This window comes from Narcine bancroftii, chromosome 5 (assembly GCF_036971445.1).
Source record: "Narcine bancroftii isolate sNarBan1 chromosome 5, sNarBan1.hap1, whole genome shotgun sequence".
NCBI classification, from domain to species: Eukaryota; Metazoa; Chordata; class Chondrichthyes; order Torpediniformes; family Narcinidae; genus Narcine; species Narcine bancroftii.
This window is the reverse complement of record NC_091473.1, coordinates 189,561,575-189,587,511: the sequence shown is the minus strand read 5'-3', so window position 1 is coordinate 189,587,511 and position 25,937 is coordinate 189,561,575. Positions and strand designations below refer to the sequence as shown.

General features: G+C 46.8%; 3 protein-coding genes across 8 annotated transcripts in view; 2 read left to right on the top strand and 1 right to left on the bottom strand.

Moving 5' to 3' along the window:
- LOC138764419 (tetratricopeptide repeat protein 24) overlaps positions 1–13,769 on the top strand; it is a 77,824-nt gene extending 64,055 nt beyond the window's left edge. Inside the window, exons 11-12 of the mRNA XM_069940315.1 lie at positions 12,311–12,365; positions 13,010–13,769. Of these exons, the coding sequence (XP_069796416.1) occupies positions 12,311–12,365; positions 13,010–13,115 (161 nt within the window). The 3' untranslated portion in view covers positions 13,116–13,769. The remainder of the gene's footprint in view (positions 1–12,310; positions 12,366–13,009) is intronic.
- Positions 13,770–15,683: 1,914 nt separating this feature from the next.
- naxe (NAD(P)HX epimerase) lies at positions 15,684–24,660 on the top strand. Of its 2 annotated transcripts, none has more exons than XM_069940306.1 (7): positions 15,684–15,782; positions 18,744–18,934; positions 19,449–19,557; positions 19,739–19,849; positions 20,522–20,635; positions 21,028–21,175; positions 21,655–24,660. In XM_069940306.1, the coding sequence occupies exons 2-7, from the start codon at positions 18,777–18,779 to the stop codon at positions 21,855–21,857; spliced, it is 843 nt and encodes a 280-aa protein (XP_069796407.1). In that variant the 5' UTR covers positions 15,684–15,782; positions 18,744–18,776; the 3' UTR covers positions 21,858–24,660. The 2 variants fall into 2 exon arrangements, with proteins under 2 accessions (XP_069796407.1, XP_069796408.1); XM_069940307.1 differs by having other exon boundaries at positions 15,699–15,782; positions 18,748–18,934.
- Positions 22,013–25,937, bottom strand: part of LOC138764414 (aminopeptidase Ey-like) — a 76,690-nt gene continuing 72,765 nt past the window's right edge. For all 5 annotated transcript variants that reach the window (XM_069940301.1, XM_069940303.1, XM_069940305.1 and 2 more), the window contains 4 exons: positions 25,717–25,833; positions 23,657–23,760; positions 23,312–23,362; positions 22,013–23,134 (listed from right to left, as the gene is read on the bottom strand). In XM_069940301.1, the coding sequence (XP_069796402.1) occupies positions 22,831–23,134; positions 23,312–23,362; positions 23,657–23,760; positions 25,717–25,833 (576 nt within the window). In that variant the 3' untranslated portion in view covers positions 22,013–22,830. The remainder of the gene's footprint in view (positions 23,135–23,311; positions 23,363–23,656; positions 23,761–25,716; positions 25,834–25,937) is intronic.

Genomic DNA, 25,937 nt, shown 5'->3' with positions numbered 1-25,937 from the left:
GGAGTTTTGGAATCTACTCAATGTATATTCACCTAACGAAGAAGATCAAAAGTTTATGCAAGATATTTTTTTGAAGATAGCAGATACACAAGGGAACATATTAATCGGAGGGGATTTCAACCTGAATTTGGATTCAAATATGGACAAAACTGGGAAAAAAAATTAACAGAAAGAACAAAGTAACCAAATTTATAATTAAATCGATGGAAGAAATGCAACTTTTGGATATATGGAGGAAACAACACCCAAAGGAAAAGGAATATTCACATTATTCGGGTAGACATAAAACATACCCAAGAATAGACCTATTTCTGTTATCAGCTCGTATGCAAGATAGGGTAAGAAAAACAGAATATAAAGCTAGCATATTATCGGACCATTCACCCTTGATATTGAGAATAGAGTTAGAGGACATCCCTCCAAGAATGTATAGATGGAGATTAAACGCCATGCAACTTAAAAGGCAGGATTTTAGAGAATTAATTGAAAGACAAATTAAAATGTACTTTGAAATAAATACGGAATCAGTGAAAGATAAGTTTATACTATGGGACGCAATGAAAGCGTTCATCAGAGGGCAAATAATAAGTTATGGAACCAAGATGAAGAAGGACTATAATCAGGAAACAGAGCAGTTGGAAAGGGAAATAGTAAATATAGAAAAAGAATTAGCAATGAAGGAAGACACAACTAAAAGAAGAGAATTGGCAGATAAAAAAATAAAATAGGAAACACTACAAACATATAAGGTGGAGAAGAACATAATGAAGACAAAACAGAAATATTATGAACTAGGAGAAAAAACGCACAAAATTCTAGCATGGCAGCATTGGCATCAAGGAAAAAAGACAAACAAATCACATATAATCCAACGGAGATTAATGAACACTTTATAGAATTCTATGAACAATTATACCAAACTGAAAACGAGTTATATTGTATTTATCTTTCATTTGTTCAAAGGATAATAATCTATTTCCTGAAAAACAATTTTCTATTCTTTTGATCCCTTTTCTCGTCCATTCTCTAAAGGAAAGGTTATCTATTGTAAAAGGGAGTAACTTATTTTGCATCAATATTAGTTTTGGTAATTGATAATTTGTTTTATTCTTTTCTACATGAATCTTTTTCCAAATATTGAGTATATGATGTAATACTGGAGAACTTCTATGTTGTACCAATTTTTCATCCCATTTATATAATATGTGTTCAGGTATCTTTTCCCCTATTTTATCTAATTCTAATCTAGTCCAATCAGGCTTTTCCCTTGTTTGATAAAAATCTGATAGGTATCTTAATTGTGCAGCTCTATAATAATTTTTTAAGTTTGGCAGTTGTAAGCCTCCTTGTTTATACCATTCTGTTAATTTATCTAGTGCTATCCTCTGTTTCCCCCCTTTCCATAAACATTTCCTTATTATTTTCTTTAACTCCTTGAAGAATTTCTCTGTCAAGTGTATTGGCAATGCCTGAAATAGGTATAATATCCTTGGGAAAATGTTCATTTTGCTACAGTTTATCCTTCCTATTGGTGTTAATGGTAAAACTTTCCAATGCTCTAAATCGTCCTGTAATTTTTTCATTAGTGGATAATAATTGAGTTTATATAGATGGCCGAGATATTTATTTATTTGTATACCTAGGTATCTTATTGCTTGCATTTGCCATCTGAATGGTGATTCCTTCTTAAATTTTAAGAAATCCGCATTATTCATTGGCATTGCTTCACTTTTATTTACGTTAATCTTGTAACCTGACACTTCTCCATATTCATTCAATTTCTTATATAATTCTTTTATTGATAGTTCTGGTTCTGTTAAGTATACTATAACATCATCTGCAAATAAACTGATTTTATATTCCTTGTCTTTTATTTTTATCCCTTTTATATTATTTTCTGTTCTTATCAATTCTGCTAGTGGTTCTATAGCTAACGCAAACAATAAGGGTGATAGTGGGCATCCCTGCCATGTTGACCTGCTTAAGTTAAATTGCTTTGATATATATCCATTTACTGTCACTTTCGCTAATGGCCCCTTATATAATGCTTTAATCCAATTAATATACTTCTCTGGTAAACTGAATTTTTGCAATACTTTTAATAAATAATTCCATTCTACTCTGTCAAAGGCCTTCTCTGCGTCGAAAGCAACTGCTACTGTTGGCGCTTTACTCCCTTCTACTGCATGAATTAAGTTAATAAATTTACAAATATTGTCTGTTGTGCGTCTTTTTTTAATAAATCCAGTTTGGTCTAGATTTACCATACTCTGCTAATCTGTTTGCTAATAGTTTAGCTATTATCTTATAATCTGTGTTAAGTAAAGATATTGGTCTATATGACGCTGGTGCTAGTGGATCTTTCCGTGTCTTTGGTATTACTGTAATTATTGCTGTTTTACATGAATCTGGTAAGCTTTGTGTTTCATCAATCTGGTTGATTACTTCCAGGAGGGGAGGAATTAATAAATCTTTAAATGTTTTATAGAATTCTATTGGGAATCCATCCTCTCCTGGTGTTTTATTATTTGGTAATTTTTTAATTATCTCTTGTATTTCTACTATTTCAAATGGTTCTGTTAATTTATTTTGTTCCTCTATTTGTAATTTTGGTAGTTCAATTTTAGTTAAAAATTCATCTATTTTCCCTTCTTTCCCTTCGTTATCAGTTTGGTATAATTTTTCATAGAATTCTCTAAAGTTTTCCTTAATTTCTTTTGGATTATATGTAATTTGTTTGTCTTTTTTCCTTGATGCCAATACCATTTTCTTAGCTTGTTCTGTCTTAAGCTGCCATGCTAGGATTTTGTGCGTTTTTTCACCTAGTTCATAATATTTCTGTTTTGTCTTCATTATATTCTTCTCCACCTTATATGTTTGTAGTGTTTCATATTTTATTTTTTTATCTGCCAATTCTCTTCTTTTAGTTGTATCTTCCTTCATTGCTAATTCTTTTTCTATATTTACTATTTCCCTTTCCAACTGCTCTGTTTCCTGATTATAGTCCTTCTTCATCTTGGTTACATAACTTATTATTTGCCCTCTGATGAACACTTTCATTGCATCCCATAGTATAAACTTATCTTTCACTGATTCCGTATTTATTTCAAAATACATTTTAATTTGTCTTTTCTCTAAAATCCTGCCTTTTGAGTAGCATGGAGTTTAATCTCCATCTATACATTCTTGGAGGGATGTCCTCTAACTTTCTTTCTTTGGCTTGGCTTCGCGGACGAAGATTTATGGAGGGGATAAATGTCCACGTCAGCTGCAGGCCCGATTGTGACTGACAAGTCCGATGCGGGACAGGCAGACACGGTTGCAGCAGTTGCAGGGGAAAATTGGTTGGTTGGGGTTGGGTGTTGGGTTTTTCCTCCTTTGCCTTTTGTCAGTGAGGTGGGCTCTGCGGTCTTCTTCAAAGGAGGTTGCTGCCCGCCGAACTGTGAGGTGCCAAGATGCACGGTTTGAGGCGATATCAGCCCACTGGCGGTGGTCAATGTGGCAGGCACCAAGAGATTTCTTTAGGCAGTCCTTGTACCTTCTCTTTGGTGCACCTCTGTCACGGTGGCCAGTGGAGAGCTCGCCATATAACACGATCTTGGGAAGGCGACGGTCCTCCATTCTGGAGACGTGACTCACCCAGCGTAGCTGGATCTTCAGCAGCGTGGACTCAATGCTGTCGATCTCTGCCATCTCGAGTACTTCAACGTTAGGGATGAAAGCGCTCCAATGAATGTTGAGGATGGAGCGGAGACAACGCTGGTGGAAGCGTTCTAGGAGCCGTAGGTGATGCCAGTAGAGGACCCATGATTCGGAGCCGAACAGGAGTGTGGGTATGACAACGGCTCTGTATACGCTTATCTTTGTGAGGTTTTTCAGTTGGTTGTTTTTCCAGACTCTTTTGTGTAGTCTTCCAAAGGCGCTATTTGCCTTGGCAAGTCTGTTTTCTATGTCGTTGTCGATCCTTGCATCTGATGAAATGGTACAGCCGAGATAGGTAAACTGGTTGACCGTTTTGAGTTTTGTGTGCCCGATGGAGATGTGGGGGGGCTGGTAGTCATGGTGGGGAGCTGGCTGATGGAGGACCTCAGTTTTCTTCAGGCTGACTTCCAGGCCAAACATTTTGGCAATTTCCACAAAACAGGACGTCAAGCGCTGAAGAGCTGGCTCTGAATGGGCAACTAAAGCGGCATCATCTGCAAAGAGTAGTTCACGGACAAGTTTCTCTTGTGTCTTGGTGTGAGCTTGCAGGCACCTCAGATTGAAGAGACTGGCATCCGTGCGGTACCGGATGTAAACAGCGTCTTCATTGTTGAGGTCTTTCATGGCTTGTTTCAGCATCATGCTGAAGAAGATTGAAAAGAGGGTTGGTGCGAGAACACAGCCTTGCTTCACGCCATTGTTAATGGAGAAGGGTTCAGAGAGCTCATTGCTGTATCTGACCTGACCTTGTTGGTTTTCGTGCAGTTGGATAACCATGTTGAGGAACTTTGGGGGGCATCCGATGCGCTCTAGTATTTGCCAAAGCCCTTTCCTGCTCACGGTGTCGAAGGCTTTGGTGCGGTCAACAATGGTGATGTGGAGTCCTTTGTTTTGTTCTCTGCACTTTTCTTGGAGCTGTCTGAGGGCAAAGACCATGTCAGTAGTTCCTCTGTTTGCGCGAAAGCCACACTGAGATTCTGGGAGAATATTCTCGGCAACACTAGGTATTATTCTATTTAGGAGAATCCTAGCGAAGATTTTGCCTGCAATGGAGAGCAGCGTGATTTTATTGTCAATATTAAGGGTGAATGGTCCGATAATATTCTAGCTTTATATTCTGTTTTTCTTACTCTATCTTGCATACGAGCTGATAACAAAAATAGGTCTATTCTTGAGTATGTTTTATGTCTACCCGAGTAATATGATTATTCCTTTTCATTTGGGTGTTGTTTCCTCCATATATCCAAAAGTTGTATTTCTTCCATCGATCTAATTATAAATTTGGTTACTTTGTTCTTTCTGTTAATTTTTTTCCCAGTTTTGTCCATATTTGAATCCAAATTAAGGTTGAAATCCCCTCCTATTAATATGTTCCCTTGCGTATCTGCTATCCTCATAAAAATATATTGCATAAACCTTTGATCTTCTTCGTTAGGTGAATATACATTGAGTAGATTCAAAAACTCCGAATATATCTGACATTTTATCATTACATCTCTCCCTGCTGGATCTATTATTTCCTCTTCTATTTTAATTGGCTCATTTTTACTAATTAATATAGCTACTCATCTTGCTTTTGAATTATACGTCGCTGCTGTTACGTGTCCTACCCAATCTCTCTTTAATTTCTTGTGCTCCAATTCAGTTAAATGTGTTTCTTGCACAAATGCTATATCAATTTTTTCTTTTTTCAGTAAATTTAGCAGTTTCTTCCTTTTAATTTGGTTATGTATTCCATTAATATTTAAAGTCATATAGTTCAGCGTAGCCATTTCATACTTTGTTTATCTTCCCTTTCCGTTTCTCCATCATCACCTTTCCTTCTTATCCATTTCTGCTTTCTTGTTTTGAACACTTTATAAGACAACATTTCTAAAACATCAAACATTTTCCCTATTCTCCTATTTAAAACTTCTTTAACCCCATTCTCCTCTCCCCCTCCTGAGTTGTCCTTTATCCCTTGTCGGACAACCACATCTCCCCTCTCCATTTGGATTTGTGAATTCACTCGCAAAAAGTCAGCTGATTTTGCAGTGACCGTAACTCCTCCCCACCCAGCCCCCCCCCAGAAAGGATTTCAATTTTCATATGTAACAAAGGTCACTCTTTTAATTCCCTCCTTATTCCCTCTATTCCATTTCCCTCCCTTATTAATTCTTGTCTATACTCTATATATTTTCCTCTAAATACAGATACATTCATGTGTACACACTATATATATATATATATATATATATACACAAATATACCCCTTTACACACATACATATAGTTCTTGGTCATTTTTACTCTCATTACATGTCTTCATCTCTCTGCTTGTTTTGTAGTTGTTCTGCAAATTTCCTTGCTTCCTCTCGATCCGAGAATAGTCTGTTTTGTTGCCCTGGAATAACTATTTTAAGTACCGCTGGGTACTTTAACATAAATTTATATCCTTTTTTCCATAAGATCATTTTTGCTGTATTGAACTCCTTCCTCTTCTTCAGGAGTTCAAAACATGTCTGGATAGAAAAAAAATTTTTGACCTTTATATTCCAGTGGCTTTTTGTCCTCTCTTACTTTCTTCACTGCTTTCTCCAATATATTTTCTCTTGTTGTATATCTTCAGAATTTTACTAAAATGGATCTTGGTTTTTGCTGCGGTTGTGGTTTCGGGGCTAAAGTTCTATGTGCCCTCTCTATTTCCATTTCTTCCTGTAATTCTGGTCTTCCCAGGACCCTGGGGATCCATTCTTTTATAAATTCTCTCATATTCGTGCCTTCTTCATCTTCCTTAAGGCCCACTATCTTAATATTATTTCTTCTATTATAGTTTTCTATTATATCTATCTTCTGAGCTAACAGCTCTTGTGCCTCTTTAACTTTTTTATTAGATTCTTCTAATTTCTCTTTTAAGTCTTCTACTTCCATTTCTACAATTGTTTCTCATTCTTCCATACTTTCCACTCTTTTTCCTATCTCTGATATGGCCATTTCCATTTTATTCATTTTTTCTTCTGCATTCTTAATTCTTCTTTTTATCTCATTAAATTCTTGTAATTGCCATTTTTTCACTGATTCCATATTCTTTTCTTTCTTCTTCTTTTCTTTGGCTTGGCTTCGCGGACAAAGATTTATGGAGGGGATAAATGTACACGTCAACTCCAGGCTCGTTTGTGGCTGACAAGTCCGATGCGGGACAGGCAGACACGGTTGCAGCGGTTGCAGGGGAAAATTGGTTGGTTGGGGTTGGGTGTTGGGTTTTTCCTCCTTTGCCTTTTATCAGTGAGGTGGGCTCTGCGGTCTTCTTCAAAGGAGGTTGCTGCCCGCCAAACTGTGAGGCGCCAAGATGCACGGTTTGAGGCGATATCAGCCCACTGGCGGTGGTCAATGTGGCAGGCACCAAGAGATTTCTTTAGGCAGTCCTTGTACCTCTTCTTTGGTGCACCTCTGTCACGGTGGCCAGTGGAGAGCTCGCCATATAACACGATCTTGGGAAGGCGATGGTCCTCCATTCTGGAGACGTGACCCATCCAGCGCAGCTGGATCTTCAGCAGCGTGGACTCGATGCTGTCGACCTCTGCCATCTCGAGTACTTCGACGTTAGGGATGAAAGCGCTCCAATGAATGTTGAGGATGGAGCGGAGACAACGCTGGTGGAAGCGTTCTAGGAGCCGTAGGTGATGCTGGTAGAAGACCCATGATTCGGAGCCGAACAGGAGTGTGGGTATGACAACGGCTCTGTATACGCTTATCTTTGTGAGGTTTTTCAGTTGGTTGTTTTTTCCAGACTCTTTTGTGTAGTCTTCCAAAGGCGCTATTTGCCTTGGCGAGTCTGTTGTCTATCTCATTGTCGATCCTTGCATCTGATGAAATGGTACAGCCGAGATAGGTAAACTGGTTGACCGTTTTGAGTTTTGTGTGCCCGATGGAGATGTGGGGGGGCTGGTAGTCATGGTGGGGAGCTGGCTGATGGAGGACCTCAGTTTTCTTCAGGCTGACTTCCAGGCCAAACATTTTGACAATTTCCACAAAACAGGATGTCAAGCGCTGAAGAGCTGGCTCTGAATGGGCAACTAAAGCGGCATCATCTGCAAAGAGTAGTTCACGGACAAGTTTCTCTTGTGTCTTGGTGTGAGCTTGCAGGCATCTCAGATTGAAGAGACTGGCATCCGTGCGGTACCGGATGTAAACAGCGTCTTCATTGTTGAGGTCTTTCATGGCTTGTTTCAGCATCATGCTGAAGAAGATTGAAAAGAGGGTTGGTGCGAGAACACAGCCTTGCTTCACGCCATTGTTAATGGAGAAGGGTTCAGAGAGCTCATTGCTGTATCTGACCCGACCTTGTTGATTTTCGTGTATCTTTCTTTAAAAAAAGATACATCCATTGTCTTGCCTTTCTCTTCTTCTTCCACTTCTTTCTGTTCTTCTTCTTCTTCTTCCTCTGGATTGACCATCTGTTGTTTCCTTGTTTTCTTTTACCCTCTTCTTTCTTGTTGTCGTTATTGTCTGTGTTCTGCACCTGCTGCTGTGCTGCAGGTGTCTCTCTCAGCTGTGGAGATCGACTCCGCAGCTGTTCCCCCCTCCCGTTAGTGTGTTTTTTTGCATGCGCATCGCGCATGCGCGAGGAGTCGCGTATGCGCGGTTGCGCACTTTTACTCGGCTCTGCGAGCCATTTTTGTAGTCCCGAGCCCGGGACTTCCACTGACCTGCGGGAGCGGGCTTCTCTCTCCGCGGCGGGCCTCTTCGGACAGGTAAGGCCTTCACCTTCTTCTTCCGACATTCTTTCTTTCTCATTTCTTCCCGTTGTTTTCGACTTTTCTCTCTTCGCTGCCATTTTCTTCTCACCTTTATTTTTACTTTATTATAAATTTTAATCTTGTACCTTTGTGCTTTGTGTATTTTTTTTTAACTTTTCGGGAGAGGGCTGGAATTCCCTGACCGGTCACTACTCTATCACGTGACTCCTCTCAATTGAGATCCTACTTGAAGGACAAATTAGGAAGCAGTCTGAGGTTACCAGAGGGAAGTAACTTTAAATATGTGATTACAGATACAATGATAATCAAAAGATTTATATAATTATGTATATTAGACTGCAAGAAAAGGAGAATGAGGAAACAAATGGTAAAACTAAACAAAAATGGGAACAAGATTTAAATATAAAGATAAAAAAGGAAACATGGGAGAAGTTATATTCTGGAACGATGAGAAATACAATAAATACGAGGTTACGTATGATACAATATACCTGGATACACAGGCTATACATTACACCTCAAAAGTTAAATAAATGGGACCCAACAATATCTGACAGATGTTTTCGTTGTACAAAAGAAATGAGAACAACAATTCGTGCAATTTGGACATGTGAGAAAGTAGAAAAATTTTGGGAAGATCTAAACCAGATATTAAATAAAATTACAGAAAACAATATACCAAAAAACCCAGAGATCTTCCTCCTAAGTTACATAAAAAACAAAGAATTTGGACTTGATTTGGATGGTGCACAAAAAAGATTTGTTAAGATAGCTCTAGCCGTAGCAAAAAAATGTATTATGTCAACCTGGAAATTGGAAGATAATTTGAGAATACAACGATGGTATATAGAAATGAATAAATGTATTCCATTAGAAAAAATAACATATAGTTTAAGAAATAATATTGAAATATTTGAACAAATATGGGAGCCATACATGAAACACAATAGAGAAAACCTACCGGGGACATTTACCACCTAAATTAACGAAAGAAGGAAATGAAAAGAATTGACTCAGTGGAATTTCTTGTTTATTTTTATTGAATGACAACATTGTTTGACTGGTTTAATGTATCCTAGATTTTGTACTTTAAATGGATGGGGGGGGGGGGTAGGGAGGGTGGGATGGGAGGTGGGAGGGGGGGGAGAAAATGACACTGTATATATTTGAAAAGGAAAATGTATGTATCATGGTCAATGTGATTTATGGTGTGAAAAATAAAAAAATTTTTTAAAAAACTGCCAAACTTTAAAAATTATTATAGAGCCGCACAATTAAGATACCTATTAGATTTTTATCAAACAAGGGAAAAGCCAGATTGGACTAAATTAGAACTAGATAAAATAGGGGAGAAGATACCTGAACATATATTATATAAATGGGATGAAAAATTGGTAGAACGTTGGAGTTCTCCAGTATTACATCATCTGCTCAATATTTGAAGAAGATTCATGTAGAAAGGAATAAAACAAATTACCAATTACCAAAACTAATACTGACACAAAATCAGTTATTCCCTTTTACAATAGATAACCTTTCCTTTAGAGAATGGGAGAAAAAAGGGATCAAAAGAATAGAAAATTGTTCTTCAGGAAATAGATTATTATCCTTTGAACAAATGAAGGATAAATATAATATAACTCAAGATACAGTGGTGGCATATTACCAACTGAGATCCTACTTGAAGGACAAATTAGGAAGTAGTCTGAGGTTACCAGAGGGAAGTAACTTTGAATATGTGATTACAAATACAATGACAATCAAAAGATCTATAACAAATATGTATATTAAACTGCAAGAAAAGGAGAATGAGGAAACAAATGGTAAAACTAAACAAAAATGGGAACAAGATTTAAATATAAAGATAAAAAAGGAAACATGGGAGAAGTTATGCTCCGGAACGATGAGAAATACAATAAACACGAGGTTACGTATGATACAATATAACTGGATACACAGGCTATACATTACACCTCAAAAGTTAAATAAATGGGACTCAACAGTATCTGACAGACGTTTTCGTTGTAAAAAAGAAATGGGAACAACAATTCGTGCAATGTGGACACGTGAGAAAGGAGAAAAATTTTAGGAAGATCTAAACCAGATATTAAATAAAATTACAGAAAACAATATACCAAAAAACCCAGAGATCTTCCTCCTAAGTAACATAAAAAACAAAGAATTTGGACTTGATTTGGATGTTGCGCAAAAAAGATTTGTTAAGATAGCTCTAGCCGTAGCAAAAAAATGTATTATGTCAACCTGGAAATTGGAAGATAATTTGAGAATACAACAATGGTATATAGAAATGAATAAATGTATTCCATTAGAATATTTGAACAATATTACAATATTTGAACAAATATGGGAGCCATACATGAAACACAATAGAGAAAACCTACCGGGGACATCTACCACCTAAAATAATGAAAGGAGAAGGAAATGAAAAGAATTGACTCAGTGGAATTTCTTGTTTATTTTTATTGAATGACAACATTGTTTGACTGGTTTAATGTATCTTAGATTTTGTACTTTAAATGAATGGGGGGGAGGTAGGGAGGGTGGGATGGGAGGAGGGGTGGGAGAAAATGACACTGTATATATTTGAAAAGGAAAATGTATGTATCTTGGTCAATGTGGTTTATGGTGTGAAAAATAAAAAATTTAAAAAAAAAAAGGACTGTAAGAACAGCAGAGAGGATCACTGGAATCTCTCTCCCCTCATCGATGTGTTTAACCGGGATTGTTGTCTGAAAAGGGCACATAAAATCATTGAGGACCCCTTCCACCCTGCACGCAGCATCTTTCCACCTACCTGCCTTTTCCCCATATCCCTTGATTCCCCAACTATGTAATAATCTATCTTACCTTGTTTTAAATATATTTACTGAGGTCATCTCCACTTCTTCAATGGGCAGCGAATTCCATAGATTCCCCACCCTCTGGGAAATGCAGTTCCCTCTCATCTCTGTCCTAAATCAACTCCCCTGGATCTTGAGGCTATGTCCCCTCATTCTGGTCTCCCCCACCAAAGGGAACAACTTACCTACCTCTATCTTATCTACATTTCATAATTTTATATGTTTCTATAAGATGCCCTCTCATCTAAATTCCAGTGAGAACAGTCCCAGACAACTCTCCTCATAGGCCAAACCCCTCATCCCTGGAATCAATCTGGTGAACCTCCTCCACTCCACCTCCAAAGCCAGCCCATCCTTCCTCAAGCCAGGAGACCAGAACTGCACGCAGTCCTCCAGGTGTGGCCTCACCAGGACCTTGTACAATTGCAACACAACCTCCCTGCTCCTAAATTCAATCCCTCCAGCAATGAAGGCCAACATCTCATTTGACTTCCTGATCACCCGCTGCAAACCAACCTTTTACGATTCTTTCACAAACACTCCCCAGTCCTTCTGCACGGCTGCAATTGTTTACCATTTAAATAATACTCTGATCTTTCATTTTTTTCCTTCCAAAGTGGAAGCCTCCCATCTACTGACAATATTCTCCCTCTGCCAGACCCTTGCCCACTCACGTAATCTATCCATATCTCCCTGCAGACTCTTCGTACCCTCTGTTAAATTTGCTTTTCCACTCAATTTAGTCTCATCAGCAAATTTAGATGTACCCCACTCTGACCCCTCTTCCAGATCATTTACCCTTCATGTCCTACGAACGCTGCATTCCCTGCTGAGTTTCTCCAGCAGGTTCGTGTATCACACTCAACTGCACTGCACACTTCCCTGCCTAACCCCATTTTCAAGCCAGTGCGATGCAGTGGGATGTCCACTCATTGCCGAAGACAGCACGTAGCGGTGGAACGTTTCGGAGTTTGACCGTCACACTCTGCCCATTGTGTTCCTGATGCAGGTGATCATTTGTACGAGACATTCCGGATGAGGCGGACCCTGGCTGCGAAGCAGGGGTAGGTGGGATCTCTGCTTGTGTGCCTGTTCCCGGTCATGATCCATGGCGCCTTCTTGCTGCTCTGTTGTGAGCCCACAGCTGCAGTGTGAACCTGCTCCAAGCCCAGCACCACCCGAAGACAGAGGGAGGTGTAGTTCAGTCCGACTTGATTATCCAGTGTAATGGGACGGTGTGTAGGGAGCTTCACTCTGTGTCTGGCCCCGGGAGTGTGTGATGGGACAGTGTGGAGGGAGCTTCACTCTGTGCCTGACCCCGGGAGTGTGTGATGGGACAGGGTGAAGGGAGCTTCACTCTGTGTATGACCCCGGGAGTGTGTGATGGGACAGGGCGGAGGGAGCTTCACTCTGTGTCTGACCCTGGGAGTGTGTGATGGAACGGTGCAGAGGGAGCTTCACTCTGTGTCTGACCCCGGGAGTGTGTGATGGGACAGGGAGGAGGGGCTTCACTCTGTGTCTGGCCCCGGGAATGTGTGATGGGATGGTGCGGAGGGAGCTCCAAGCTGTTTTATTAAGAGAAATGTAATGCCAGAACAGTTCACGTCTCACAATCTCCCTCTTCTGTCTGATCCAGCTTGAAATGTTATTTGTTGGTGTATCGACTGAACCCCCAGCCCTGGATCACTGATCTTTCCTTCTGTTTCAGTGTTGCTTCGACGTCTCAACAATCTGGGAGTTCTGTCAATGGAACGGAGCAGGACCTCCCTAAATGGAGAAGGAAATGGGAATCAAAAATGTGTGAGGTCATGTGATCCTACCCACACCCGGTCAATGGGGCATGTTTCCACCACAGTCCTGGGACATCTCTCCACTTCTGAAAGAGTCTTGATGTCCCTTCAATCTGAATGGTTGAGGGGTCAGCTATCCTGATGTCCCGTGGTTCAAACACCAGCTGTACCCTTAGGCAAGCCCTGGCTGCTGCGACCAACCCTCGCAACTCCAACCTGGGGCTGTCTTGTATCAACACCTCACCCTGTCCTCTGGAGCATGCTTAGCGACCTCTGACCCTGACCCCTGGGTTTGGCAATGACCTCTGACTCTGTTCCCTGGGTTGGTCAGTGACTCCTGACCCTATCCTCTGGACCAGTGACCTCTCCTGCTTGGGAATCTTTCCACAGATGAAATATTAATGTTTTATAACATTTTTGTGCTCAGCTTCATTGTTTATTTTTAAAACAGATATCTTTTATTTTTATAAACTTGGAAACCCCCCACATTTTACACAACTGTGAGAATCTGTTTATTTCTCCTGAGAACATTTTGATCATCATTTCGATTCCCAGATTCGTTTGGACTTTAGCTTGTTCGAAGGCAGTTAGGTTTTATACCATGTGACTGAATGTGGCAGTGGCTTTAGATACAGAAAAGGCAATTGATAGATTAGAATGAGATTTTTTATTTCAGGTGTTGGAAAGATATTTGCAAATTGCGTCAGAGCTTTATATAATGAACCTAACGCTGAAGTTGTAACAAGTGGACAAGTTTCTGGGCAGGGTCTCCGTTTCTTTTCTTTCTCTTTTATTTTTTGCTTTTTTTCTTGTCATTATTTCTTTATTTGGGGATTTTTTTGTTGGGGAAGGGGGTTTGGGGGTTTTACACCATCATGTCTAATGGAACTGACATTAATATTTGTTGATGATATTTTGCTATTATTACTTATATGGATAAAAATTTTAAATGATTGTCAGGGATGAAATTGTTCCTCTTGACATCGCCTCTATATGGAGTGATGGAAGATATCATACCTTTTTTTAAACGTTTGGGTCAATATTTACTCGGGACCGAGTCCAGTTACATAAAGCAAACAAGCAGTGAGGTCAATGAACCGATCAAGATTGAACAGGAGGTGGTGGTTTCAGCTCTAAACAAAATGGGGTTGATTTCTCCCCAGGGCCTGACAAGGTATTCCATTGGACCTTGAAGGAGGACAGGGTTTCTGGCAGGTATATTTAAAATGCCCTGAGACATGGTTCAGGGGCAGGTGGAATTGAGGATGGGTTATGTTATTCCAAAGTTGTAAAAGGCTTCAAAATAATGTGAAAATTATGGAACCTTGAGATGTATTTAACTTACTGGAATGTGTTCTAAGAGAATGGCTATCTATAGCCACTTTTCCACTAGCTCCCTGTGCCAGGAATTTTACAGGGTCTAGTGGAAAGGAAGACGGTCCAAATGCTGGCGTAATCTGACATTATTTCACGAGGGGGAATAAACATTTCTACCCCTACTAATCGTACCCCCGGCATTTGCCGATGCCGGTGTGCTGATGACAAGTGGGAAAGGGACAGAAGAAAGTCAGCCATTTCCAGTTGAAGGTCGAATACTCCAATCACCTGGGACGTCCAATGGAAAAGCAATTAGTGTCCCCAGTTAAGGGTAGCCCAGTGGAAAGGCCTTCCTTTCCTGGGACATTGCACAGCCGATTCACTGGGGTGCCCATGGAAAAGGAGCTCTTATGTTTGGAAAGACAGAGACTTATTAGGGATCACTGACGTGGCGTTGTGCGTGGTCAGCTGAGATTATCCAAGCATAGCATTTTTCCGTAATAGACAAAGTTGGATAGATTTTTATAGAGTTGTGGAATTAAGGGATGGGGGAAAGGGAGTTGGGGTGAGATGAGCCCATCATCAGATCAGCCATGATCACATTGAATGGCAGGGCAAGCTTGACGGGCCAAATGGCCGACTCCTGCTCCTATTTCTGTTGCTCTAATGAGTGGGGTGAGAGTGATGGCAGACGGGAGGGGGTGATTGCGGGGGAGATTGCAGGGGAGGGGGTGATGGCAGGCGGAGGAGTTGATGGCATGGGGAGGGGGTTATTGCACCTCCCGTCCCCACTCCATCGATGCCTACAAACACCGGAATCCCGCCGGCCGGCCGCGGTCAGAGCCACCGTGATTCATCCCGCCCCTTCAGCTCTGCTATTGGTTGTTAATAGGTCCGTCTCGTAAAGTCTAAACGTTGATTGGATAAGCAAAAGCGTCATTCCAAGAGAGGTGGGAGGTATGTTCGCCGTCCGCGGCGATTGGTGTGGTTGAAACTAACTTCGTCTGTTTATTGTCTACGTTCATCAGAGGGAGGGTGAAACTGCGCAGTGACGGTTCATTCCGAGTCCCATTGGCTGGTACCTCGTTTCCCTCCGACCAAGCCCCGCCTTCTCTACCATCCGATTGGGTATATAAATGACTCAGGAATATTTTATTAATGATTGGCTGAACTATGTGTCACTCTACAATAGAAGTGACGTTCACTTATTTTTTAGTCCAATATGATAATCAAGTGGAAAAAAAAGGTTCGAGGGAAAGTTGATTGGTCCCTCTGGCTGTCAGTCCAGCTGACATTGGCTTCAGCGGGAGGCTGTGATTGGTGCTGCTGCGCTGGAGGGTGGAGTTGGTGCTGGGTGGTGGAGAGCGGCGGCAGGTGAGCGACATAGGGCCGGGCCTGAGGAAGAACTGCACGGCTGGGGGTAGGGGGAGAAGGGTAGGGATGGGAGAAGAGGGGGAGAAGTTTAGAGGGGAGGAGGTTGAGAAGGGAGGGGAGGGGGAGAAGTTGAAAGGGAGAAGGGGAGGGGTAGAGGGAGTGGAGGAGACGGGAAGGGGAGAGGTGGGGTAGGAGAAGGAAAAGCAGGGGAGAGGGGAGAAGGTTAGGGGGTAGAGGGAATGGAGGAAAGAGGATAGGGAAGGGGAAGAGGTAGGGGTGGGAGAAATAGAGCGGGGATGCAGCTGTGGTGGGGAGGGAGGAGTGAGAGAGTGGAGGAGGAGATAAAGGAGAGAGGTGAGAGAGAGAAGAAGGGAAATGCAATGTTTTCTTCATCGCTGGAGGAATTGAATTTAGGACAGGGAGGTTGTGCTGCAACTGGACAAGGTCCTGGTGAGCAGTTTCTCCAGACTCGAGGAAGGATGGGCTGGCTTTGGAGGCAGTGTTGAGGAGGGTCACCAGGTTGGTGAGATGGGGTGGGTGGGGTGTTGGTCTATGAGGAGAGATTGAGTTGCCTGGGACTGTACTCACTGGAATTTAGAAGAATGAGACGGGATCTTATAGAAATGTATAAAACTATGAAAGGCATCGATAAGATAGAGGCCGGTAAATTGTTCCCATGGGTGGGGGAGGACCAGAACGAGGGGACGTGGCCTCAAGATCCAGGACGGAGATGAGGAGGAACTGCTTTTCCCAGAGGGTGGGGAATTGGTGGAATTCTCTGCCCGTTGAACAAGTGGAGGCGACCTACATACATGCGGCTCGGTAACAGGCATTTCGGCCCATGTGCTGCCCAATTAACCTAAACCCCCGGTGTCTTGAACGTTGGGTGAAAGCCCACGCAGACACCTTGAAAAAGGGCTCAGTCTGAAACATCGGTAACATATCTTTACCTCCTGTGAATGCTGTGAGGCTGGTTGGGCATTTGTGTATTTCCACTACGATTACTGCATCTGTGGACTTTTTTGTTCCACTCGGGACATACGTCTCAGAGGCCCTGGGATGGAAGACCTTTCCTTCCATCATTCAGACGACTCGCACGGCCCTCTTAGTGATCTAACGTGCTGCCACAGGACAATATCCCAGGTCCAAGCCGGACTTTTCATTGGCCAGGTGGATGAGTCCTTGTTCCGAACCTACCTCCCCCCACACTGACTCTCCCTTATCACCCTGGAGTTGCTCCTGCACCCACCCAGATCCCCCTAACTTTATCACTGTTGCCGCCAACCTTCATCTTGCTCTGATGTTCATTCTGACTGCTCCCTCCCCTCTCTCAATTGCTTGGTCTCCATCTGAGGAGACGTGCTGCAGACAGATGTTGACAGCTGACCCCTCCCGACTCCCTCAGCCTCACCTCCTCCCACCCAGTCTTCCGGCTTCTCTGGAGATCAGCAGATTGAGGGACCTTCTTAATTCAACCACTAGTTCCCACAGGGGCTGTTTCAGCGGCCATTCTTAACGGGAACCCTGTGCCCCCCCCCCCCCCGGTGGGACACTGCTCAATTAACCTCACATATGAAAAAAAACTGTAGCCAGTAGAAGAAACCAAAACTTGACCACTGCAGGGAAGGGGTCTATAACTTTGAGCCGAGTCAGTGGGGGGGAAGACACGTGGGGGATAGCTGGAAAAAGACTGCTGGACTGGATCGAGTCTCACACACAAGGTCAAGGATCCAATCATGCAAGATGCCCTTCTCAGAGGAAGTGGAAATTGTGTATTCCAAGTATTTAAGGGCAGGGGCAAGTAAAGGTTTGAAAGATCCTGTTATGGGCAACCAGCACCGATGAGGGGTTCAGGACAGTAGAACAGAAGAGGGGCCGAATGGAAAAATGCACAATGTGTGCCCCTAATCTGCTTCCTCTCCTCCTCCTGCCCAGGCCCAGTTGTCCAGCCCATAGAAGGAGCAGGAGTCAGCCGTCAGGCCTGCTCCGCCATTCAGTGGCTGATCTGATCGTGGCTCATCTCCACCTCCCTGCCTTTTCCCCAGATCCTTCAATTTCCCAATTGTAAAAATCGATCCAACCTTAAATATATTTACTGAGGTTGCCTCCACTGCTTCAATGGGCGGTGAATTCCACCCTCTGGAAAACCCGTCCTAAATCCACGACCCTGAATTTTGAGGCTATGCCCCCAATGAATGGAAACAATTTACATACCGCAATCTATGCATTTCATAATTTTATGTTTCTATAAGATCCCCTCTCATTCTTCTAAGTTCCAGCGAGTACAGTCCCAGGCAACTCAATCTCTCCTCATAGGCCAACCCCCTCATCTCTGGAATCAACCTGGTGAACACCCTCTGCACCACCTCCAAAGCCTGTCCATCCTTCCTCAAGCCAGACCAGAACTGCACGCGGTTCTCCCGATACGGCCTCACCAGGGAGCAAAATTCAATCCCTCCAGCAATGAAGGCCAACGTTCATTTGCCTTCTTCATAGCCTGCTTCACCTGCAAACCAACCTTTTACAATTCAAGCACAAACCCTCCCAAGTCCTTCTGCACAGCTGCAACCGCTTGCCGTTTAAATAATCTGATCTTCCATTTTTCCTTCCAAAATGACTCCCATCAACTGACATTGTTCTCCATCTGCCAGACCTTTGCCCACTCATTCTATTGATATCCCTCTGCAGATTCTCCGCATTCTCTGCACAATTTGCTTTTCCACTCAGTTTAGTGCCATCAGCAAATGTTCTGTCCCCTCTTCCAGATCATTAAGTATATCATCTCAGAAATCAACGTCACAAGCTTGGGTCGAGGGTGAATTGGTCCTGTTAATTGATTGGTCACACCAAAGATTGTGGGATCCTACTGTGCATGTTCTTATGGGACTGAGTGTCACTGGGGGGCTGGAAGATGTGGGAGGCAAGACCAGATACTGCCACTGATTGCCTGTTGTCTCCCAGTCAGGGTGGGCCACCCTGTGTGTTGGCCCCTGGATGTTCGGGCTTAGGGCCCTGCTGGGTGTGGGGGTGTTTGTGTCGACGCAGTTCGCTGTGCGCAGCGGTAGGTGGGGGATCTGCCTGCGGAAGGAGATGTCGGCTCAGGGGAATCACAGCTATCCCGCCCCCAGCGGGAAGGGACTGAAGTACCTCGGGTAAGTCAGTCTCCGCGGTGGTAGAGGTCCCATCGTGCCCGGCGACCCCTTTCCTGCACTCTGACCTTTCCCCTGCCCTCCCTCAGACCCACCTCTCCTGCTGAGACACCCCATCTCCCTGCTGACATCACCTCCCCAGCTGAGATGCCTCTCCCTTGGCTAACACCCCCCTCCATGATCCCCCTCCCCCCCAGATCCCCATCCTTTGGCTGACACACCCTCCCCCTTTGTGATCCCCTCCCTGCCGAGAACTCCCCCTGCCATGACTGCCCTACCCCACAATCCAAACCCACCGTGAACCCCTCCCATGCTCTACGACCCCTCACTCAATCAGATCCCCCTCCCCTGGCTGAAACCCCTTCCCTCTTCGCTCCGTGATCCCCACCCCCTCCCCCCCCCCCCCCGCCCAAGTCCCTGATCCCTTTGGGCTGAAATGATCCAAGGGAGGTTGGAGGGGATGGGAATGGAAGGGGTGTATACAGACTGATCAACCCCCCCCTTTCCCCACCCTCAGCCAGGAGGAGGCCCAGTGCATTGACCAGGAGCTGTTCACTGAGTACCGGTTCAGTGTGGACCAGCTGATGGAGTTGGCAGGACTGAGCTGTGCCACGGCCATCGCCAAGGTGGGTGCCAGACCCCTTGGGCAAGAGGGTGGAGATGGGTCTCAGCTCCACCGGGGTAATGCTGGCTGTGCACGTGCTGTCGGTTGGCTCGCCAGCGTGTTCTGGGGTTAGGACAACCCACCTACACATGGACCTGCACCTCTAGACCTTGCGCCCTCCTGCTTCTGCTGCTCTCTTCCAGGCCTACCCTCTGACATCTCTTCGCAAGGAAAAGCCCACCGTGCTGGTCGTGTGTGGTCCAGGCAACAACGGTGGAGACGGACTTGTGTGTGCTCGCCACCTCCAGCTCTTCGTAAGCACAGACACTCCCAGGGTGCCTCCGCATTGCCTCATCACATACTCCTGTGGTCAGACACAGAGTGAATGTCCCTCCACACCATCCCATCACACAATCCTGGGGTCAGACAGGGTGAAGCTCCCTCCACATTGTCCCGTCACACACTCCTGGGGTCAGACACAGAATGAAGCTCCCTCCGCACAGTCCCATCGCACACTCCCAGAGTCACAGAGTGAAGCTCCCTCCGCACTTTCACATCACACTCTCCCGGGGTCAGACACAGAGTGAAGCTCCCTCCGCACCTTCACATCACACTCTCCCGGGGTCAGACACAGAGTGAAGCTCCCTCCGCACTTTCACATCACACTTTCCTGGGGTCAGACACAGAGTGAAGCTCCCTCCGCACCTTCACATCACACGCTCCCGGGATCAGACACAGAGTGAAGCTCCCTCCGCACCGTCCCATCACACACTCCCGGAGTCAGACACAGAGTGAAGCTCCCTCCGTACCGTCCCATCACACACTCCCGGAGTCAGACACAGAGTGAAGCTCCCTCCGCACCATGTAACAGAGGACTTTTGTCATGATGAGATTGGATAAAAGAGAACAAAGTAACCACTCTAGTACCAGACACGTTCTCTGCCTGCTCCTTTGCCGCGCCTTCGGACTAATGTGTGCTCTTGCAGGGGTACCAGCCGACGGTGTCGTATCCCAAACCGTCGAGCAAGCCGCTGTTCCAGTCACTCGTCACCCAGTGCCGCAAAATGGACATCCCCTTCCTGACAGAGTTCCCCAGCGAGGTGGGTCTTATTCCAGCCGCACGTCAGATCGTCTCACTGTCAGCATCACCTATCCCTGCGTTCCCCTCCTCTCTCCTTCCCCCCCCCCCCACCACACCCGTACCCCATCTCAATTCTGCTGACTACCTGCTTCCCTGCCCTCTTCCCAGTCCCCACTCACTCATCTCCCACCTCCCCCTGTCCCACCAACACAGGCCGTCAGTGACCGGGTACCACTCCCCATCCCTTCCGTGATCCCTCTCCTTTCAGTGACCGAGTTCCTCCTGGTCCCTGGATGACCCCTCCCCTGCCTCTTAGTGACTGGGAGACCACCCCCTCCCCCCTTGGTCATTAGGTGGCTTGGTAATGGGGGGACGTGCGAGCACTCACTGGGGTCTCTGCTCCCCCAACAGCCTCCCCTCATTGACGAGCTCTACAATCTAGTGGTGGACGCAATTTTCGGCTTCAGCTTCAAGGGCCAGGTCCGCGAGCCATTCGCCTCTATCCTCAGCACCTTGGAAGGGGTGTCAATCCCCATTGCCAGCGTGGACATCCCGTCCGGTGAGTTGTGGGGGGTGGGGGTCAGTCCCAGTGGATGGGGTGTGGGACCCCAAACCTAGAATGGACATCCCCTCCAGTGAGTTTGGGGGTGTGGGTCCCCAATGCCAGCGTGGACATCGTGTCCAGTGATCGGAGGGGTGGGGGAGTAGAAATGATGAACACCCTCATGGGGAGGGGTGTGGATTCAGTTCCAGGTACACCCCATCTGATGTGGGGGAGTGGAGAGATGGACCATGATCACCCTCCCGGTGACGAGCTAGTACTATAGGAGGTATGGTTTAGGGGAGACGTTATACAGAATGGTGGGTGCTGAGTGTGCATTGCCGGGGTGGCATTCAACAAGACCCCTGTGGTGGAGAGGGGGCAAGAGGACGCGGTGGGTAGGCAGGAACAAGGGTCCAGACCTTCACGGCAGGGGAGCGGTGGGTGGGCTGGAAATCAGTTTCGGAGCCCTGACCCCCTTTCCCCTCTCCCCACAGGCTGGGACGTGGAGCAGGGGAACCCGCAGGGCATCCAGCCCGACCTGCTCATCTCCCTCACCGCCCCCAAGAAGGCGGCCGCCCACTTCCGCGGCCGCTACCACTACCTGGGCGGTCGCTTCGTTCCTCCAGCACTCGACAGCAAGTATGGCCTCAACCTCCCACCTTACCCCGGCACCGAGTGCGTCCGCCTGCTGCTCTGACTGACCACCCCCCTGCCTCATCTCAGGATCTCCGCATCGCAGGCCCTTTTGCCCAATGTGCCTGTGCTGGCCCTTGCTCCAGTACATCCCATAATGTTTGTCTGTTAAGACCCTGCTTCCTCGGTCTCTGGGACACGTTCAAGTCTCACTGGGAGTTTGGACACTGAATTTAATTTTTAATTTGGAGATACAGCAGGGTTTCATCCCACGAGTCCGCACTGTCAAAACACCCCCACCCCTCCCCTCCGGGTGACCCCTCAAACCCTCGTGGGTAGCAGCTCCGTGAAAGTGGCAGACAATCGTTTTCAGGGATTGTGTCTCGTGTGGTGTGATAATAAAGGAGCAGTGGCTGCGACTACAATGGGCTCTGTCATTGCCCCTCGACTGAGAGTGGAGGGACCCTACTGAAACCCCCACCCCAAACCCCCACCCCATTTGGACCCACCCATCCATGACCTCCTCCTGAGGAGGGCAGGCGTAAGCCCCAGGGACAACACGCCACATTCCTCCTGGATGAACACTGAGGGAATCCCCACTCTGATCCAGTCTCACAATTCCCTTCTCTCATGTCCCTGCTTCCTCTTCTCTCAACCACCCACCTCCCTCCACCCCATGAGCTCCCTGCTCCCACCGCCATCATCTCTCGGCCACTCTCTCCATCCTCTCCACACTCAGGTGGTTTTCAATCTCCCCCCAATCTCTTCCCCTCACCCGATGGTCTCCCCCCTCTCCTACTTGAGGGTGGGGAGGAGAACTGACCCTGTGGGTCAGGGGTTGGGAGAGGGGACTGAACCCCATGGGTCGGGGGTGGACAGGACATATCACATGGTTAGAGTGGATGGAGAGCAGCTAGGGTCGAGGGGGGGGGAGCTGTCACAGATCCCACGGGTCGAGACAGTATTCTTTCTTCTTGGGTTGAGGTTAGGGGCCCCACGTGTCAAAGTGGTGGGAGCTGGGGGTGAGGGGACATCGCTCACCTCCTCTTGCCTATCCCCGTGTCTTTACCTCCTTCCTTTTCCCGCCTGCGTTTGTGCTTCTTGGCCTTCAGCCTATGTCCCTCCTCCTCGGGGGTCCCTATCCCAGGGCCTTCCTCCCTTGTGGGTCTCTCTCCCTTGGCTAGCCACTTATTCATCTTCGTTCCTTTCCCGACGTCCGTCCGTGCTGCAGCCTCTGCGCCAGCAGTTCGTCCTCGTTGCCCATACTTCGCCAAGAACTCCTGCTCCTGCTCCTCCAAGCGCAAGAGCTTCGCCTTCATGGTCAGGCCGTGTCGGGCACCCCTGGGGGAAGGAAGGGGAAGGGTCAGTGGGGTGGTGATGTGAAGGAGTAGGATGTGGAGGGCAGGGGGTGGGGAGGTGGAATGTGCAGTTAGGGGAGGAGTGGAGGGGCTGGAGAATGCAGTTAGGGGAGGGTAAGGATGGAGGAGGGGGATGTTCGGGCGGAGAGGAGGGACTCACTTGTGGGCGGTGCGACCTCCGCAGGCGCGAAGCAGCTCCTCGTCGGTCAGCCTAGCCGTGGAAGGGAGAGAAAGAGTCAGCTGGCAGTCCGTGGGGCCCCTGGACCCCCTCCCACACGTCGCAGACCTTCACCTCCCCCCCACCCCATTGCAGACGCCCCATTGAGTACCCTCATTCCCCACCCTCCTGTTGCGGACCCCTTTCCCCCATCACAGCCTCGCCCTTCGACCCCCCACTTCCCCCCCTGCTGCAAACCCCCACCTCCCATCGCAGACTGCTCTCTTCCCCCGTCACTAACTCCCAAAGCATGGACCCCCTGAATCCAACAGCCAACAGGGATATCACCTCCTGGTCGACGACAGGTCCAACGCCTCATCCTGGTCACTGCTGTCCGAACTCTGTGGCTCCTCTGCTTCCGCTTGCTCCCGGTGTGGAGTCAGTGTGGTGGCCTGCAGGCACAGCGACCCCCTGAGTGGGGGCTTTGGATTCAGCCACGGTAGCGACCCCCTCCCCCCGAGTTTGGTGGGGGGGGGGGGGATTCGGACCCCACTCACCATGGCAGCGAGAGTGGAGATGGTGAGGGTCGGGGGGTTCAGACCACACAGCCACAGGCTGGAAAGGCAGTGAGAGGAGGTGGAAGGTACACAGCAGGAGCACAGAGGATCACCGCGGAGGGTCAAGTAGATGTCGTCTACCTCAACTGAGCAAGGCCTGACAGGGTCCCCTATAGTTGGCTGGTGGGGAAGGTTGGACTGCACAGAGCTGGGCAGGGGGATCCAGAGTCGAACTGATGGCAGGACATGGAGGGTGGGGACCAGTGGTGACCCACAGCGATGGGTGGCCTGCCGGTGGTGACCCACAGGGATGGGTGGCCACCCAGTGGTGTGCCGTGGGTATGAGGTTCATGCATTGGGGACAAGTGCCGGGTTCACCTGTGGTGTGTTGTGGGGACGGGTGCTGGGTTCACTCTGGTGTGCTGGGGGAAGGGTGTGTGGTTCACTGCCGTCAGTCACCCTCTATCAGTGCTTTGGATGACAGTACAGGTTACGGGTGACATTAGAACTGGAGATGTCTACGTAAATACTGTAGCTTTTCAGTCTAAAAAGGCCCAGTGACGGACACAGTGAAAGGTTTCACTAGGACATTGCGACCATGCAAAAGCAGTTTCAGGGCATCTGGAATCCATCAATGCTGGCCGACTATCGTTGGGCACTGACAGGAGAGGCATCAGATGCTGAGTGCAAACGAAAATCAGCGGCAAAACATTTTTAGGTCAGTTGAACTAATGTGAGTCAGCGTCATTATGAGATTAAACAGGCTAAATTCAATAAAACTTGATATTTCTCCAATTTCTGACGTGATACCACAATTCAAACTATCTCTGTGTTCAGCTTGAAGTTGTCTATCATAATCCCCAATTTCTTTTCAGGAAGCAAATCTTTTGAAAAAAATTTGTTTGTTCAATGATGGATCTGTTGCCTGCAGGGGAATTTCTGAGCCCCCGGCAGATGCCTCAAGCGCATGGACACAGCCACGGTTGGGCAAGGTTTTCACTCCATCTCCTGGAAGGGGGCTGCATCACGATGGAGACATTCCCCACCCCAGAATCCCCTGTAACCTCTTAAATGAGGTGCTGCAGGTTCCCAGCATATGTGAAGAGGGAGGGCAGTCAATGTCGGCTTGGAACCCCTCCCTGAGGCCGAGAAGGGGGATAAGTGTGTATGGAGGGGAAATGAAGCTGGAGGAAGGAGCCCAAAGGTGTGAGGGGTGGAGAGGCAGGGAGAGACCACAGGGAAGCAGGTAGGAGAGAGGTTGGAGAGAAAAATAGGCAGCACACTGACACGATGGAGAAACTCAGCAGGTCATGCAGCGTCTGCAGGAAGCAAAGGGCTTTGAGCTGCCTGATTCACGGTTGCCCAGAAAAAAGTGGGCATGTTCACCGGAATCATGACTGGGAAAGGTTATGGATGAAGGAATTGGTCAGGAAACCCCGTTTTACACCCGGGCAGGTGTCCAGTGCAATACTCAGCTGATCGGTGGAGGATGGGAGACCACACCGGTTTCACTGTGTGTAGATCCTCTTGGTTGATGTGTCCTTGGGGGTTGAGAAATGGTGTGACCTTTGGTGGGGCAGTGGAGATGGGTTTGACCCTGGAGAGTGGGGGGAGGTGCTCAGTCAATATTTCGGGGAAATAAGGAGGAGAATGGCCCACAGTGACGGATGGAGGAGGGGCACAAGGAGCTCAGGCAGTTGGAGGCACAGCCAGCAACGGCAGAGATTGGACAGGGGACCCAGAGCTGACCTGGGTGGGGGGGGGGGGGGGGGGGGGGGAGGGTCCATGGGGGGTGGACCCCAGGGCCTAGCAAGGTCGGAGACCTCGGGGATGAGGGGCAGCTGGCAATACCTTCACGAAGCGCCCGTACAGCATCTCCCGGCCAACTGCGGCTCTCCGTGGCTTCTTGTTGCTGACTGCTCCTTCCTCCTGGCCCCCTGATGTCACCTTCTGCAGCACCACACCGTCCTGCCGGGAGAATCCAAGTCATCGTGAGGCATCATCCGCGGGTGCAGGTAGATCACTGACTCCTGCATCTATCCTCACCCACCCACCCAACCTTACCGGGTGGA

Coding starts and splice junctions, on each gene's coding strand:
- naxe (XM_069940306.1), top strand. CDS start 18,777: ATGTTCGGGCTTAGGGCCCTGCTGGGTGTGGGGGTGTTTGTGTCGACG. Junction 20,636..21,027: donor TGACAGAGTTCCCCAGCGAG/GTGGGTCTTATT, acceptor CTCCCCCAACAG/CCTCCCCTCATTGACGAGCT. Junction 21,176..21,654: donor CAGCGTGGACATCCCGTCCG/GTGAGTTGTGGG, acceptor CTCTCCCCACAG/GCTGGGACGTGGAGCAGGGG.